Below are 17660 nucleotides of genomic sequence, written 5' to 3'. Positions count from 1 at the left end.
TGATTGCTCTTAAGAGATAACTACTTATTAGGAGCATGTCTATGGTGCCGATTTGGATTAGTCAACTAACTTAAGTTGCATGTTCTTGGACGGTGGGAGGAAACTGGGGAACCCAGGGGAAACCCACATGAGCACCAGGAAAAAACGTAAACTCCCCACAGAAACATCGGCTGGCTTGGTAAAGACTAGAACTAGTGACATTCTTGCTGTGAGGCAACAGTGCTAACCACTGGCCCACCGTGCCACCCATCTAGTAAAGAGGAGGAGTAGGGGTGGAAGAGGGGATTCTTCAAAACGAAGATGGCTGTTATATGGAACTTAGGGTGTTTATAGTGGCTTAGCACCAATCGTCTGATTGAAAATTAGTTTATAAATAAACTTCACTCATTAGATTTAATGGAGATGCACTCCACTGCAGAATCATCCCAATATATCTATTATAAATTCTTTCCAATTAGAGATACTCAAGTTATCTGGTGAAATTGTATTAATTTCACATTATATATCGCAAAATAAAAAATATCGCAATGCTAGATGTTCGTGCAGCCCTTTGAATAGTCTCTGCGTCATTGCATGTAAAGATTTTGGACATCTTCTTGGACACTTTTAACGCTTCCAAATGGTTTGCTACATTTATAAAGCACCCATGTCTTGAGGTTGTTCAGTTTGATGCAATTTACTTTCTATAAGCGATTTGATTGGACAGGAATCGCAGGACTGATTATTCTACTTAGCCAATCCCCATAAACAAGAAAAAATAAAGTAGTGACTGCAGGTTAAAGGAAAATAGTGCAGTAAAAGTACTGATACAGCAGTAAAAATGTACTCAACGCAAAATAAGTTCACATTTTTAATAAAGTTAGTAAAGTATAATTTCTGAGAAAAACTACTCAATGTAATTTGTTACTTTACACCACTGTATATATCGCAAAGCAAAATATTAAAATGTCAGATTATTAATATATCATGTAGCCCTACTTACAATCATATTTATATTTCATTTTATTAAATCCCCCAAAATTAACTGAGTTTAATTTATTTAGCCATATTCAAGAGTGCAGATTTGGCAAGGATGGAGGGGATGAGTCCTCACCAATATCTAGCAATTACTGAAATGTCCCCACCAATAATTGAATCACTTTCAAAATAAAATAATGCTACTTAGTAACCTACACATGCAGAAATGATTAATCACATTCTCTTCTCAGGTCCTCCCTCCCACCAACATGTAAGGACAGTGTAATTGTCTGGGCCTATTTATGCTGTTAATGCCAGCTGTAATTACGTTTGGATATGAGAAGTGGCTAAAAGAAGGAAATTTTGGACATGAGTATGTCCAAGATGTGGACATAAGTAGCTAGCTTTCAAAGAGTCAAGTTTTTAAAGTCAAGTTCGCTTGAAGTCTACCATAATATTAACCAAGGCTGTGGAATTAATTGAAATTTAGTTTTAATTTTGGCTTTCATGATAATGAAAAATAATAGAGATAAAACGGTTAAATGGCATCACATGCCTCTTGAAATTTTCCTACATTCATACCTCCTGAAGCCAGATTGCAGAAAAATCATGTAAATTGACATAGGACATGCTTCATTAATTGTTATTTGTATTAATAATTGTTTAAAGCCTTTATTCATGTTTTTAAAAGCAAGAAAGAGAATTTGTGCTGTTCTATGCGTGCGCTATAGGGGTGTATGTCCCCACCAATGTCAAGAGCAAATCTACACCCTTGCCCATATTGACATATATAGCTAAACTGTTGTTTAATGCTAGATAATGTATTCCAGTTTCAGTTAATAATATATTATTGTTGATTTATTGACTATTATAGTCAATATATTTAAGATAATAAACAAATATTATGAACCAAAAATTAGAGCATAGGTAAATTACAGTTTGTGATTTTTTTAAGTACAAACTATACTTTTTACAGTAATAAAAACAGTAATTTTTTATTTGTTTTACAAACCCAGTTATGAAACGAGATCTTTAACTAGCACAATAGACCACATTGGGAAGCTTACATTTTTTGCACACTTTTTTACACTTAACCACATTTGGGGTTTTTTTAAAGTCAGTGTTACTTCCTGTTCAGAAAACATTTTACTTCCTCGATGTGACATTTCTGAATTAAACTGAATAAATAATTGGGTAAAGGTATAGATAAATGTGTATGTTGTATCATAGATTGGATTGCATATGAGGTTACATACACTGTAAAAAAAAGCTGGGCTCCACACCATCGATTTGTGATGAGACAACATGAAGGAATTAAGTTCACTTTTTAGTTTTTATAAATTTAAGTGAATTTATACATAAAACAATGAAGTTGTGCCCAAAAACCCCTCAAGAATTGCATTGTTTTAGCTCATTTTAAATATGTAGTTTGAACAAACAGCAAAAGTAATTTTTTGAGTGTGTCAGATCTAAACAGCTTAAATAAAAAAAATTCAACAAAATTGCAAAAGATATGAAAATTCACCCTTCATTTGGCACAGATTTGGAGATATTTTAAAAAGAAGAAGAAAAGAAGAAAAATTACCATGAAGGTCAATAGGTACCATCAATCAGTATTCTTTAAATTAATTTCTTTTGTGTTTAACAAAAGGAAGAAACTCTAATAGATTTTAAAGAATTGAAGGAAGAGTAAATGAATAGAAAAAAAATCATAACTATCCCTTTAAGTTAAAATGGCCATGTTTGCAATTAACTAATTGCAACGTTTCAAATTGCAATTGCGATTCGATTCGATTCCGATTAATTGCACAGACCTAATGGTCTGTTTTTTTTTTTGTTTTGTTTTTTTTAATGTTTGTTTATTTTTTGTTATTTTTTTTATTATTACTGTTATTATTATATGTCTTTTTTAATTATTACTATTATTGTTATTATTTTATCTTTTTTTAATTATTTGAATTATTTAAATGTTTTTTTGTTATTATTTGTATAAAATTATTATAGATCGTACAAATGTTTTTGTTCTGTTTTGTGCTTATAAAAAACAAATACAAATAAAATATATACAGTTGAAGTCAGAATTCTTAGCCCCCCTTTGAATTTCAGTTTTTTTATATATATTTCCCAAATGATGTTTAATAGAAAAAGGAAATTTTCACAGTATGTCTGATAATATTTTTTCTTCTGGAGAAGTTGTTTTATTTCAGCTAGAATAAAAGCAGTTTTGAATTTTCTAAAAAACATTTTAAGGTCAAAATTATTAGCCCCTTTAAGCTCTATTTTTTTTTTTTTCGATAATCTACAGAACAAACCATCGTTATACATTAGCCCCTTTCACACATAAAGACCTTTCCGGAAAATTGCCGGTAATTTTCTCTGTATGTGTGAACAGGCCCTTTTTGAAAATACAGGGAAAAATTGTTCCGGAAATTTTCCGGAAAGAGCAGTTGTAACATTACCCCTAATTTGCCGAAATGCTGCTCTGTGTGAACACAGAAAGAAAAACTGGCCGGAAAGAGTTCACGACTCCAGCCAATCAGAACACTCAGATGCATTCACATCCGCACTGTTTTTAAAAAAGTAAAAGCCTTTGATTATTTTTCCAGACACATTTAGCTGCTCGGTGTTAGTCAGATAACGTTTCTATGTTCCTTCTTAATGCCAACTGTGTAAAAAATTATCGAGAAAATGCTTATAAGAGCTTGAAGTTTACCTTCAAGCTCTGCTTCAGTTGCTTGACGCGTGTGCACACACATATTATGCACATCTCGACATGCAAAAGTGGTCCTCCATATGTTTTCATCGAAGTTGTTCACAGTATCCATCCACAGAGATTGTAATGTAGTTAAATGTTTACAAATACAAGCGCAGACGTTTAGAGCTCATTTCTGGTTAATGATGTCAGAATTTACCGGTATTTTAAAATGGATGTATGAACGGTCTTTTCCTGAAAAAGCCACTTTGGCTTGTGATATCTCATTTTTTAATCTTTCTTTCAGTAACTGGACGGATTTCCAAATCAAAGGCACATCGCTCTCCCGTGCTCTGCAGTGCTGGGACAGAAGTCTTCAGGAGGCTAATAAAAACAGCAAAACTGCACTCAAGGGCTGTCCCTTTCATCTCATCGATAACTGCCAATGGCCACAGTGCAATCCAACCTGTCCAGCCCTGATTGACCAGGCCACACAACAGGAGATGACTTTGCTCCAGGTGCTGGCCAGTATGGGCCTGGACCTGCAAAAACTCGGCTTGGATGTAAGAGGTGACATTTCACCCGGAATGGTCAGCAATGGTGGCTAAATTAACCTTAGTGCTCTTATCGACCCAATTCACCTCATCCCACACTTTAGAGATTGTTCAGTGGCTTCATCTCTGGCCACTTCCAGAGAAGGGCCTGGTGTGTCTAGTGAACATCTCACTGGATTTCAGTACCGACAAAACCGTGTTCGATCAACAGCAATGATTTCGGGGTCTCCAAGTGAGTGACTCTTTATAGTTAGACACAGTTAATCAATGGATATCACAACTGCTTAAAAAAACGAAATAACAACTTCAATCAGAGAACAAGTGTTTGAGTTAAATGCTGTCAACATCATACTTTACTAACAGAAAAAAATGAGCTGGTATTAAATCAGAAGAGTGAAAGTTTAGGATGTTTGTGTTTCTATCAGATTTTGGAGATATACAGTTAAAGTCAGAATTATTAGCCCTCCTGTGAATTCTTTTTTCTTTTTCCAATTTTTCCCAAATGTTTAACAGAGCAAGGAATTTTTCACAGTAGTTCCGATAATATTTTTTCTTCTGAAGAAAGTCTTATTTGTTTTATTCCGGCTAGAATAAAAGCAGTTTTAATTTTTTTAAACCATTTTAAGGTCAATATAGCCCTCTTAAGCAATTTTTTTTTCGACTGTCTACAGCAGTGGTTCCCAAAGTGGGGGTCCGGACCCCCTGGGGGGCTCATAGTACGATGACAGGGGCTCGCTTGGTGATTTCCAAAAGTCAAATAAATTTTATTAAGTACTTTATCGATAACCCACAGAAGATAAAAATAGTAGTGAATAGTTACATAAAAAAGCAACAACATGCAAATAAAAAGCCATCAGCCTTTTATTTTTTTTCATAGGATTGTGTGTTTACATTAGATTAACAACACAACAATAGCATCAGATGCAGCAGATTGATTTTATAGCACCAGGTTAAACTTTCTGACACCTTTATGGCAGTCAAATACACTAAAAATAAATACAGACCACAACTGAACATTGAGGACAATCTCTGAGTGGCGGTCTCCAAAATTAAACCAGGAATAGGCTTGTGCTGAAAACATTGCCCACCAGTCTCATTAGGTGAGGTTGATATAAAATTAAACAAATTAATAAATGACTATTTAAATTATAGCCTATGCTTGTTAGACTGTTGCAATTTTGTGTGTTGTCAATATTCTGGTGTGCAACATTTGTATATTTATAACCAAGATTGTGGGGGTCGTGAGTCACTGGCGTTGTTATTTTGAGGGTTGCGGGCTAAAAAGTTTGAGAACTCCTGGTCTACAGAACAAACCATCGTTATACAATGACTTGCCAAATTACAATAACTTGCGTAATTAACCTAACTAAGGCTCCAATTACACTTTAAGTTGAATACTAGTATCTTGAAAATTATGTAGTAAAATATTATGTTTGGTCATCATGGTGAAGATAAAAGAAATGAGTTATTAGAAATGAGTTATTAAAACTATTATGTTCAGAAATGTGTTGAATAAATCGTCTTTTTGTTAAGCAGAAATTGGGGAAAAAATATACAGGAGGGCTAATAAATCAATAATTCTGACTTCAACTGTACATGACAGAACAATAAAATACTGCAGTATCTACATTTTCCAAAGATCCAGCCACAATACTTTCTCTGTTGTATATCTTCTTATTTTTAGCAAGTGCATGCTGTTTTAGGACGTGATTGGTAGCAGAATTAGCAGACGAGTCATATGAAATGACGCAAAATCAGTATTTCACATATTGACAACCATCCTAAAATGACCTTAAAAATAGTACAAAACAAAAATAATTTCTCTATTCACTATTATTTATCATCTGCATAATTTTACTTCTTGTCTATTTCCAATATTTTAATATCCATAAAGTTCTTGTGACATTTATAGAATGGTTTGACTTATCTTGAACACTAATAAAAGATTTAATGTTTTAGACAACTGCAATCTCAGTGTGTACATTTATGTGTGTGTCCATTTTATTGGGCCCCACAAGGAAAACAGCCTAAATTTGATCAAAAAATGTTATCAAATTTGCTATTCTATGAAAATGCAGAGGGTTATGTTAAGTTAGATATTGGAAAATTTGATGTGTGTGTCTCTGTGTGCACTGTTTGGGTGGTTTGCAAGGACAGAAATTTGTATAATGGCATGGATAAGACCTAATACAACATTGAGGTGGTTTATGAGCACACACCTTATGTCCTTGTAATTCAAAATGGTTAAAAAAACATATCTAATGGCATCTTATGACATTCAAATGTCATCTTATGCCACTGTCTTCCTGTGAGGGTTGGGTTTAGAGGTAGGGCCATAAAATAAGCACTTTTTACCGTACGTCTATGGAAAGTTCTCGTAAATCACCAATGTGTGTGTTTTTTTTGTTGCTGTTGTTGTTTTTACTGGAAACAGGTGTTTTATTGAGGAGCATAGAGGAACAAGTAGCAAACTTTAGGTTTCAGGAGTAGTTGAATTTTTAGTTTTTTCCAACCTGACTGATATGTAATGTGTCAGTCTATACCTTATAAAATACAAAGGAAGGCATATGGAAAATATAAGGAGAATGGAAGCAGATAACATATACAGAATATGTAGCTGATTGAACTGATTTGTTTTAAATGTGGTATCTTTGGGCAATTGGTGTTCAAACCCAGAGTGATCAGACAAGAAAATTTGTGTTTAACCACAATCTTATCAATGCTCTACTGCTTCTCTCCTTGCAGTTTGTGCATGTGCAATGTTAACAAAGTATGCCACATTTAAAGTGGAAGTGAAGCAGTTATAAGTTTACATTATTTTGTAAATTGATTTACACTTTAATGAAAAGATATTAAACGAACTCGATTAATGAAACCATTTAGCAGAAAACGGCATGTTTTACTATAATTTTTAGAGCTAGAGTGCTGCCATCTTGGAATAGGATGAGATACATGATGAGGCCCAATTCGCATACTATCTGTCCTAAATAGTATTTGAAAATAGAGTTAGTATGTCCCAAATTGTAGTAAGTTGAAAAGAGTATTCCAAAGGTTCCCAGATGGTTTACTATTTCCGGTAAAAAAAATTTAAGTGTAGAACCGTCCATACTCTAACCGCTGATATTGCCCATAGTACATTGTACATAGTACATACGTTGGACGTGAATTCGAGTAGAACTACAAATATGGATGAAAAGTGTAAATAAAGTTCAAACTTAATAGACATGCGAAACCAACCATCAAGTAGAGAGGCTTCAGTAAAGATGTTTGTATGACTGTTAATTAATATCTAACCAACTGGAAAATATTTCAGTCACGTTTTCTGTGTTATATAATAATACTGAACTTATATAAAGACTCGAGTCGAGTTGATCGACTTGAAAAGAGAATATGTCTTAACATAATCCACAAAGATGTCCACGAAGTCATGTGCTTTAATCATTGCATTAGTCTGAATGTAAATCCCCTCATCAGGCAGCATGAGAGAGTGGACCAAAGCGCATCAAATGAAAGGTATTAAAAAAAATAGAAAACGTATAAATATTTTTGTATATGTTAGACACAACTTTGATGCTAGTATTTGCACCAGCTCTGTGATGCACATCCACAACTTCACGCATTGGGTTAAATTAGGCTTTGCGGTCTCCATGTTCAGTCAATTATTTCCACTGTATCTGTTTAGCTGAGGGAACAGAACCAACCCCATGACATCAGACACAGTAATATTCCAGAATGGGGGTGTCCTAGCTCTAAAAATGATCCGCTTGTTAAGTATGACGTCATGCAAAGCGGCTCTCGGGTCCCGGATCCAAGCGCTATATCAAACTGTATGGGGAGATTCAACAAATGGTAAAAATAAATGTTTACAAAGTGATGTAATACTTTCGAAAATCACATTCGCAAAATATATATCCATGCCTAATATCCGATGACCAAACAGTAATAAATGTTTTTATAAATTGTTACAATTTTGCGATCGTGCACTATGATTTTATATAAAAATCAATTTAATGTGTGACAGGACTAAAAAGTGGTCATAAACTAATATTTTCTTAAGTCAAATAAGTAGCGGCTTGGATCCGGAAATAGTATTCCATACATCACCCATACGTCACGACTTAACAAGCGGATAGTAAAACATTTCTGCAAAAAGTTACATTAATCAGTTTTGTTTAATATATTTTCATTAAAGTGGAAACCGATTTACAAAATAATGTAAACTTGACTGACTGCTTCACTTCCACTTTAAATAACTTAATATAGACAGAAAATGATATATTACTTGTGGTAATTTTACACAGATTGCATATTCTGTAAAGTCTGAAAAGTAAATATGGATTATTGCATTTCTATTATTGAAATGGTGTGTGAATTCTGTGAAATATTTAACCAAAATATTCATTCATTTATTCATAAATTTTCCCTCATCTTAGTCTCTGATTTATCTGGGGTCGCCACATTGAAATGAACTGCCAACTATTCCAGCATATGTTTTACCCAGTGGATCATACACTACGACCAATTTAGTTTATTTAATTCACCTATAGTGCATGTCTTTAGACTGTAGGGGAAACCAACATGAACATGGGGAGAACATGCATACTCCACACAGAAAAGCACACTGACTCAGCCAGGACTCAAATCAGTAACCTTCTTGCTGTGAGGCGACGATCCTAATCACTGAGCCACCGTGTTGTTCTCACCTGAAATAATTACAGATAAAACTGTATTGATTTTCAGAATCAAGAAATGCAAGCCTTGAAAATGTAATGCAATTAAATGCAAAATTAATAATGCATAATTTTCCGAATTAGTCCAATTCTACATGCTTTTTTTTTCTTTAACCCTTTATAGGAAACTGAAATGCTCCTAGAGTGTTACTGGGGTTTATTACAAGGCTTTTGAACTTTTATCTCATTAAAGTTACCATATTCTTCACCTGATAAAGAGTTAAAGGTGTCAATACTTCAAAAATATGTGGTTTAGCGAAAAGGATGGATGAATGAAAATTGTGTCAATATCTGGCAGAGTCAAGTGGAAAGTGAGTGGGTGTTTCGTGAATAACAATAATCGGCTGAAATTTTCACAAATGACAATAAACAAAAACATGACTAAGAAAACACTCAGCAGGGTCAGAATGTCTAGAGGGGAATTTCACAGTTTTATCCAAGCATATAAACAATTCATATTGAGAGGAACGATACGGTGGTGATTCAGGTTCTGTCTCTGTACAGACTAGACTAGTCTACTTCCTGTAAACAATAGAGTAGTCCTGACTGTCTGAGGTCACTTTAGGTTACCTGTTCATTTCTTACTGTGCAAACACAAACTCAATCTGCTATTTCGTGGATAACGTTTGGCGAACAGAAAAATATCTGGAGAGACCGTAAGAAAGCAGTAGATCAACTTGAGCATGTCCTAGTGGAAAGTGTGAAATTATTATATACTGCAAAACATCATTTGCTCAGATCATTTGTTCTCTCAGATAAAGGTGTCAAATTTTGGAATTCATTGCCAGACTATTGCAAATCATAATCATTTATATTTAAAAAGCCACTAAATATGGGTTAATAAAGTTGTAGTCATGTCTAGTGTACATGTTTTTATAAAATTGTGTGCCATTTGTGGTTTTTGGTTTTGTAATTTATAAAAGCCCTCCTATGGAAAAGTGTTGCGAATTAGCTTTGGCGCATGGCACAAGCACGTGAAGCCTTTATTTCAGATTAAACTATGTTTATTGTATCTGTCCTACTTCATTAAGTAAGAATAAATAAACTAAATAAATATTTCAATTATATTATGAATATATTTTATTGGTACAAAAAATATTTTAAATATTTTAATACATCGATTTTAGCTACAGCTTCACAGTTACAGCTACTAATAATTGCTCAGGGAAAATGGAAACATTTGAGGGGGAAAAAAATGAATAGTTTACATCTATTCTCATCTATTCTATTACTTAGGATATTGTTGTCGGTTGTTTAACATTTCCATCGTAAAACAGCTGTCGTATATATAATGTTTCGCTTCATAAGTCCTACCTTATTCTCTTTCAGTCTTAAACTGACGCTCTGTGGTGAAATTTGCGTTCTGCTTCTGTTAACCGTAAACCCCGCCTACTTTCATTTGATTGGTCATCTCAATCATTTGACGTCGACGAGCAAGTTGAGAAGTCTAAGACAGACCAGCTGAAATGCTTCCAATTGTTTGGTTAGGTTAACACTTTTTTCAGTGTAAATGTTCATGTTATCGAAGTATTAGATTTTTTATTTGCTAAGTGCATAAGTGTTTTTTACTTCAATTTTAGTTCAACTGTTGTAGCCTACTGCTGTAGCCTTTAAAAGTATCCTTCATCTGAATTTTTTTTTTTAAGAGGCATCTGCTTCGTTGCATTTCAAAAACAATACTGTGCTATAATAAAGTATTTTTGCTCCATTCCATAAACGTGTATTGTAGTGAAAAAAATGTATTTTGGAGAAATCCTCACCTGCTCAGAGATGTGAAGCCGTGTCCAATTTGTGAACTAGATCTTGTCAGATAACGACTGCACCTGTTCTTTAGTCAGCAACTCACTTATTCAAATGATTTCTTCAGAGTGAATTAATGAATCGTCCTTTCGATTAATCAGTGTGATTTTGCAGCAAATCACTGAATGAACTGATTCAAAAATTAGTCAAAAACGGAAGATGCTTTCTGCTTGATTACTAATGGCACAACATTGTAACTATAATGGAGAGTTTTTGTATTTCTTTGTATCATAAATGAAAACCATATTTTACTCTCAAGTGTGAGTTGTTTGTGAAGTAAATGTAAAAGGTCAAGCTCTTTAAGTTCACTGTATGAAAAGGTAGGTTTTATTCATTTTTAAACTGAACATGATAAAATAACAAATGAATGCTCATGCATTTTCCCCACTGCATTAACAAATAATACCTATACAATTCTTAAAATATTTACACATTTTGCCACCTCACTGTATATTGTATGCTTATTTGTCAGCACACATTCTCACACTTTTAATTTTGTTATATACACACTCTCAAAAATAATGGCACCTTTTCCAAAAATACACATTTTTACACAAAGGTTCAACCTAAAAAGTACGAAAAGATCATCTGAAATTTTTAGATACTAACAAACATTCACTCATTCATTCATTTTTCGTCCACATAGCCCCTAAACCAGTGGTGCCCAATCCTGTTCCTGGAGATCTACCTTCCAGCAGAGTTCAGCTCCAACCCTGATCAAACACAACTAAACCAACTAGGTAAGACCTGAGGTAGCTCTTGTTAATTACAAATACCAGAGATGCTGATTGTAAAAAAACGAAACAGCACTGGTGCAATTAATAGCTGATATTTTGGCATATATCAAATTTAATTACAACTCATTTAAAACACCTTTCTTTATTATAATAGCTAGTTAAATCCTAATAATCTCACTGTTTGATCTAGATCTTTAAGCTCGATCTTGAGCTACATCTTTTCCTCCTGTTTAAAAAAAGTTGTTGTTTAGCCCCAACATTTAACATACTTGATAATCAGGGACTAAGCTGAAGGAAAATAAAAGCATGAATGAATGAATGAAATCGGGCGGTTCATTCCTTTCTTTATTTTAATAGCTAATTAAACCCTAATAATCTCGCAGCTTGATCTAGATCTTTAAGCTCGATCTTGAGCTAGATCTTTCCCTCCTGTTTAAAAAAAGTTGTTGTTTAGCCCCAACATTTAACATACTTGATAATCAGAGACTAAGCTGAAGGACAATGAAAGCATGAATGAATGAATGAAATCGGGCGGTTCATTCCTTTCTTTATTTTAATAGCTAATTAAACCCTAATAATCTCGCAGCTTGATCTAGATCTTTAAGCTCGATCTTGAGCTAGATCTTTTCCTCCTGTTTAAAAATAGTTGTTGTTTAGCCCCAACTATTAACATACTTGATAATCAGGGACTAAGCTGAAGGAAAATGAATGAATGAATGAATGAATGAATGAAATCAGGCATTTCATTCCTGTCTTTATTTTAAAAGCTAGTAAAACCCAAATAATCTCGCAGCTTGATCTAGATCTTTAAGCTCGACCTTGAGCTACATCTTATCCTCCTGTTTAATAAAAAGTAGTTGTTTAGCCCCAACATTTAACATACCTGATAATGAGGCATTAAGCAGAAGGAAAATGAATAAAGAAATAAATAAATAGATAAATAAAATCAGGCGGTTCTTTCCTTTGTTTATTTTAATAGCTAATTAAACCCTAATAATCTCGCTGCTTGATCTAGATCTTTTCCTCCTGTTTAAAAAAAGTAGTTGTTTAGCCCCAACATTTAACATACCAAGATAAAGCGTATTGTGGTTTTGATAGATTAGATCTTCCTGTTTTGCATCAAAACCACAATCAAATATTTCTTTCAGCTTCTATGAATTACAGCGGCATGTAAATGTAGAGCTCTTATAACACTGGTCATAGGCCATCGTCTTAAAGTGCACACGCTTCTGTGCACTTTGACAAACTTTCCATGTAACGACAGAAATTGGTCTGTTTTTTTTTTTTTTTACTAACAGTGGTTTGAGAAAAGGGAACTTTTATCGTGTGTTGTTTTCTTTCTGATTTTAGGGTGGGGGTTTGCATGCTTCTTTTTTCTGTCTTTGATGTATCTTTGATAAACCTCGAAGCGCACTAGCTGCAAGCAGTCTTTGACCTGCATTTAACCAGAAAACAAATGTTTTATCTTTTGTTTGCTTGCTTTGTGCACACGTTTTCTTTAGCGTTTATTTTGTTCCGTTTTCATGTTAAGATACATTTTGTACATTTGAACTGTTCGGATAAACTGCATGTATACAAATCTGTTGACAAATTATTGTTGTTGTTTGCTTTATTAGGTTCATCTCAGGTCAGACAGGAAATAACAAACTGTAAATATATTATAACACCTTGAAACCACACACTGGTTCAATGGCGTATATGCTCTTGTACTTTTAATTTCAGTCAGCCAGCCCCAAGGCTTCCGGTTAATTGTCATCCCATACAAAATCGCCATGTTTAAGATCTGATTTCTTTAAAAATACAGCGATCTTCACTGCCTGGCTGAGATACGATATAAAATGGGTATCAAACCCAACAAGAAGCATTGGATTAAACTATAGTTTTCCACGCCATGTCTTTAAAATATGGAATTTAATTCTTTCTGCGCTACCATGCCGCTAATGAAAGCATCTGTGTTTAAACGCGTCTCTTTTTACGCTTTAACAATCAAATAAATGCTTAAGTCTGTTTAACTGATTATATTTTAATTACATTACAACATCAAGGCTGTAAAAGGAAACTTATCAAAGTGAAAATAGTCATATAAAGCTTTCATAAAGCAATCAGTTCATCATTGACTGAAAAACATTAGCTGTGCATATAGCACCTTCACCAAACAAGTATCAGGCAAGCACAATTATAAACTAAGTACAGTTTACAAAAATGGAGTGTTGGGTAGGTTACTTAAAATAAGTAATAGATTATAAATTACTGACTACTACTGGAAAATTGTAATCTCATTACATTAATTACATAATGTAAAAAGTAATCAAATTACTAATTACTTTACTTTGAAGTTACTTTTAAAAGTTATAAATTATAAAAATGCAAAATAAACTTCAGCTCTTTCAGTAATTTAATACTCACTGAAAAACATTATAATGGGTTGATCACAGCAGCTTGACACATTTAAAAGACTTATGCTAAGTTCAGACTGCATGATTTTAGCACCGATTTTGACTCAAAACCGACAAATGCCTGAGATCACAGGTACATCGATGCTCATTCACTTGAGTAACAATAACACAGTGTGAACTATCAAAGACGGGATCTGAGAGAATCGCGGATGAGTCGCCGACACCAATCAGACATTTGGCATACTAAATATCTGGAGGTGGCTGTGATTCAACTCATGATGTGAAATGAATTCTGAGTGAAAATAGCATCGGTGATCACCTACAGCCAATGAGAGGGCAGCATCCACTAATATGGGTATCTACAGGCCAGCGGGAGGCTGGGGGAGAAGTTAAAAGCGCTCATTTTCAATTTATTTGTACCCAAGAAATGGAGGAAGAAGTAGTGTAAATTTGGCAGGAGCACCCGTGTCTGTTTGACGTGTCATCTGAGCAATACCAAAACCGGGACGAAAAAGAAAAAAGTTGAGGAGAAATTGCTAATTCCCTTCAAAAGCCAGGTGAGGTAAAATACATGTATTTTTTACCCCACTAAAGGTTTCTTTCTCATTATGTAGTTAATAGCAAAATATATACAACGTGACCTTGCTTTGTTTCCATCTCACTTCTCATATGTGTTAGGTTGTGAGATGTAGTTAGGACAAAGTCGGCGATTCTCCTATTGTAAAGTCATGCGGTGTGAAACCCTCTATCGCTGATCCATCCTACTGTGTAAACAATGCAGTGACGAAACGCTACCCCAGATAGTCATGCAGTGTGAAAACATCCGTGACACTACTACTTTGAAAATCATGCAGTCTGAACTCCTAAAAGAGTTCACCCAAAACTAAAAATTCTCTCATCATTCACTTTTCCCAAATCTGATTTGTCTTGTTTTTAAACACAAAAGAAGACCTGTAACCATTGACATCCATAGTATGCAAAAGCACTGTAGTGTTTTGGGGTTCTGTGTTTGTCTGAGGTAGTCTACCGAAATGTGTATATTCCATACAAAGCATCCTGTTCTCCAGCAGTTAAAAGCGCATGCTTATTAGTTTTCTTTGTAACGCAAGTAACGCAATTACATTGACTTTAGGAACTGTAAATTACACAAATTTAAAATGTAATTTGTTACATTACAGCGTTCCCCTAAAATGCACTTAGAAGTAGGCATGGGACGATAACTGTTTTCAAGGTATACCACGGTATGGAAAAGTCAAGGTTTTGAAACCGCAAACATTTTCTGTTATACCGTTGCTAGGGTATATGTCATTTTTTAATGTGTTTTTATAACTATTTCATTAAGTTCATCAAGTTGTTTCGTAATCTGTGTTTTTGAAACTAATGAAGATAGTCATTGATCTATTTAAACTGTTTAACCTGGCATGTTTGAAATAAAAAAGCCAAAATATTTTAAATGTTTCTTAAAATAAAATATACTGTGTTCAATGGGGGAAAAAGTTTTTTTTTTACCCAGACATTTTAAAAGAACTTATTTTAGAGCAGTAATCACAATACCTTCAAATCGTAAACTGTGATATTTTTATCCAAATTTATCATACTGTCAGAATCTAATATAGGTCCATGCCAACTTAGAATACAGTAACGCATTACTGTGGAGCGCGTTACACCCAACTCTGAACAAACGCATTGATAAAATAAATAAATAAACATATTAAATAAATAAATTGGGTGGCACGATGCCTCAGTGGTTAGCACTGTTGCCTTACTGTAAGAAGATCAATGGTTCAAGTCCTGGCTGGACCTGCTCACATTTCTGTGTTGAGTTTGCATGTTCTCCCCGTGAGTGCTCCGGTTTCTCCCACAGTCCAAAGACATGCACTGTAAGCAAACTGGATTAACTAATTTGCCCGTTGTGTGTGTGTGTGTGTGTGTGTGTGTGTGTGCGCGCGTGTGTGTGTGTGTGTGTGTGTGTGTGTGTGTGTGTGTGTGTGTGTGAATGTGAGTGTTTAGGGTGTTTCACAGTACTGGGTTGCAGTTGGAAGGGCATCCACTTCGTATAACATATGCCGGAATAGTTGGTGGTTCATTCCGCTGTGGCGACCCCTGATAAATCAAGGACTAAGCCGAATGAAAATGAATGAATGAATGAATAAATAAATTTTTAAAAATCAAACATTCATTCATCCATTTATCTTTCGGCTTAGTCCCTTTATTAATCTGGCGTCGCCACAGCAGAATGAACCGCTAACTTATCCAGCATATGTTTTACACAGCGGATGCCCTTTCAGCTACAACCCATCACCAGGAAACACCCATAGCCTCTTATTCACACACATACACTATGGAGAATTTAGCTTACCCAATTCACCTATACCGCATGTCTTTGGACTTGTGGGAGAAACCGGAGCACCCGGAGGAAACCCAAACAAACAGGGGGAGAACATGCAAACAGAAAACATCTGCAAACATCTCCACACAGAAATGCCAACTGACCCAAACGAGGCTTGAACCAACAACCTTCTTGCTGTAAGGTGATCGTGCTACCCACTGCGTCACCGTGATGCCCACCCAAAAAAATCTAACAAAATAAATAAATAGAAGAATAAAAAGTAACTAAATTATTAAGATATAGGTGTTTTAATAACATTTGTTGTATGGCAACAGCAAACAAACAAATGAATTAGAAAATTAAATGAAAGAAAGTGCAGATAAATAAAATAAATGCACTTTACAATCGCTAAAAAAAAAGTGTTTTTCTTTATGATTCTGCTTAACCATTAGGTCACTTAGCCATCACCCAAACAAAAACCTCACAATCAGGTGAGACTACAGGTGGTTGTAGCTGCTGAGGTTTATTCAGTGTTCGCATGCACTAACTGCTTCTTCACCATGCAAATCACCTGTTGTGGCCGAAACACGTCTTCCTGCTTAGGCCTCTTTTCCTGGCAGCAGTGTACACGTAAACCCACAAGTGCACACGTGCAGCAGCGCATGTACCTGTGCAAAGTTGAAACTTGGTGGGGGGAGCGACAGTGGTTGAGGACAGGGAACTTTCAAAACTGAGAAGAGGAAAAAGCTCTTTTAAATGACTTGCTGCTGTAAATGTTTAGTCTTCTACAGTGTTGTTTAGGATTATGAGCAGACTTTACTCAAATATAATACTTTGTGCATGCAATCCCTTCATCTTGTCTCAATGCAAATTAAGTTAACTTAATGGTTTTCATAATTTTAAGTTGATTGAACATAAAACAATTAAGTTGTCCCTAAAAAAACTCCAGAACTGTGTTGCTGCAGCTAATTTTAAATAAGTAGTTTGAACAAGCAGCAAAAAAACATCTCTTCTTGTATTTAAAGTCTTCTTGTATTGAAAATTACCTTTCATGCAATGTGTGACACCGCTCTAAGTGAATGAAAACATCCAGCTGAGGTTTAAAGAGCACCTATGATGAAAATCATCTTTTGTAAGCTGTTTGGACAGAACTATGTGTAGGTATAGTGTGTCCACAGTCATATTGGGGTGATATAAAGACAATAAATCTCTTTTTTAAAACTTCCTGACGTTAAAATAGGATTCAAATCTGTTCCATTTTGAGGCCCACCGCAACGTGATGCATTAGTGCAGTTTCCCCGCCCACCGAATTGATTGACAGCCGTGTATTAACATGTCTTCGCAGTAACGCATATATATCAATGAGACAGGATGTGCCCAAAGCAACTGGGATTAAAAGATCTGTTCAGCTCTCTGTGATCATCAATCATCATCATATGTGATCAAGAGTGAGTTTTACAAGTTT

General features: G+C 34.7%; 1 protein-coding gene across 1 annotated transcript in view; it reads left to right on the top strand.

Annotated features, from left to right (window-relative positions):
* The window catches only part of notum2 (notum pectinacetylesterase 2), a 29038-nt gene extending 22872 nt beyond the window's left edge, over window positions 1-6166 (top strand). The window contains exon 12 of the mRNA XM_056459580.1: window positions 3957-6166. Within this exon, the coding sequence (XP_056315555.1) occupies window positions 3957-4257 (301 nt within the window). The 3' untranslated portion in view covers window positions 4258-6166. The remainder of the gene's footprint in view (window positions 1-3956) is intronic.
* Window positions 6167-17660: the final 11494 nt, after the last annotated feature.

Source organism: Danio aesculapii, chromosome 6 (genome assembly GCF_903798145.1).
Source record: "Danio aesculapii chromosome 6, fDanAes4.1, whole genome shotgun sequence".
NCBI lineage: Eukaryota > Metazoa > Chordata > Actinopteri > Cypriniformes > Danionidae > Danio > Danio aesculapii.
The sequence above is the reverse complement of the archived record's forward strand: the minus strand, read 5'-3'. Positions and strand labels throughout refer to the sequence as shown.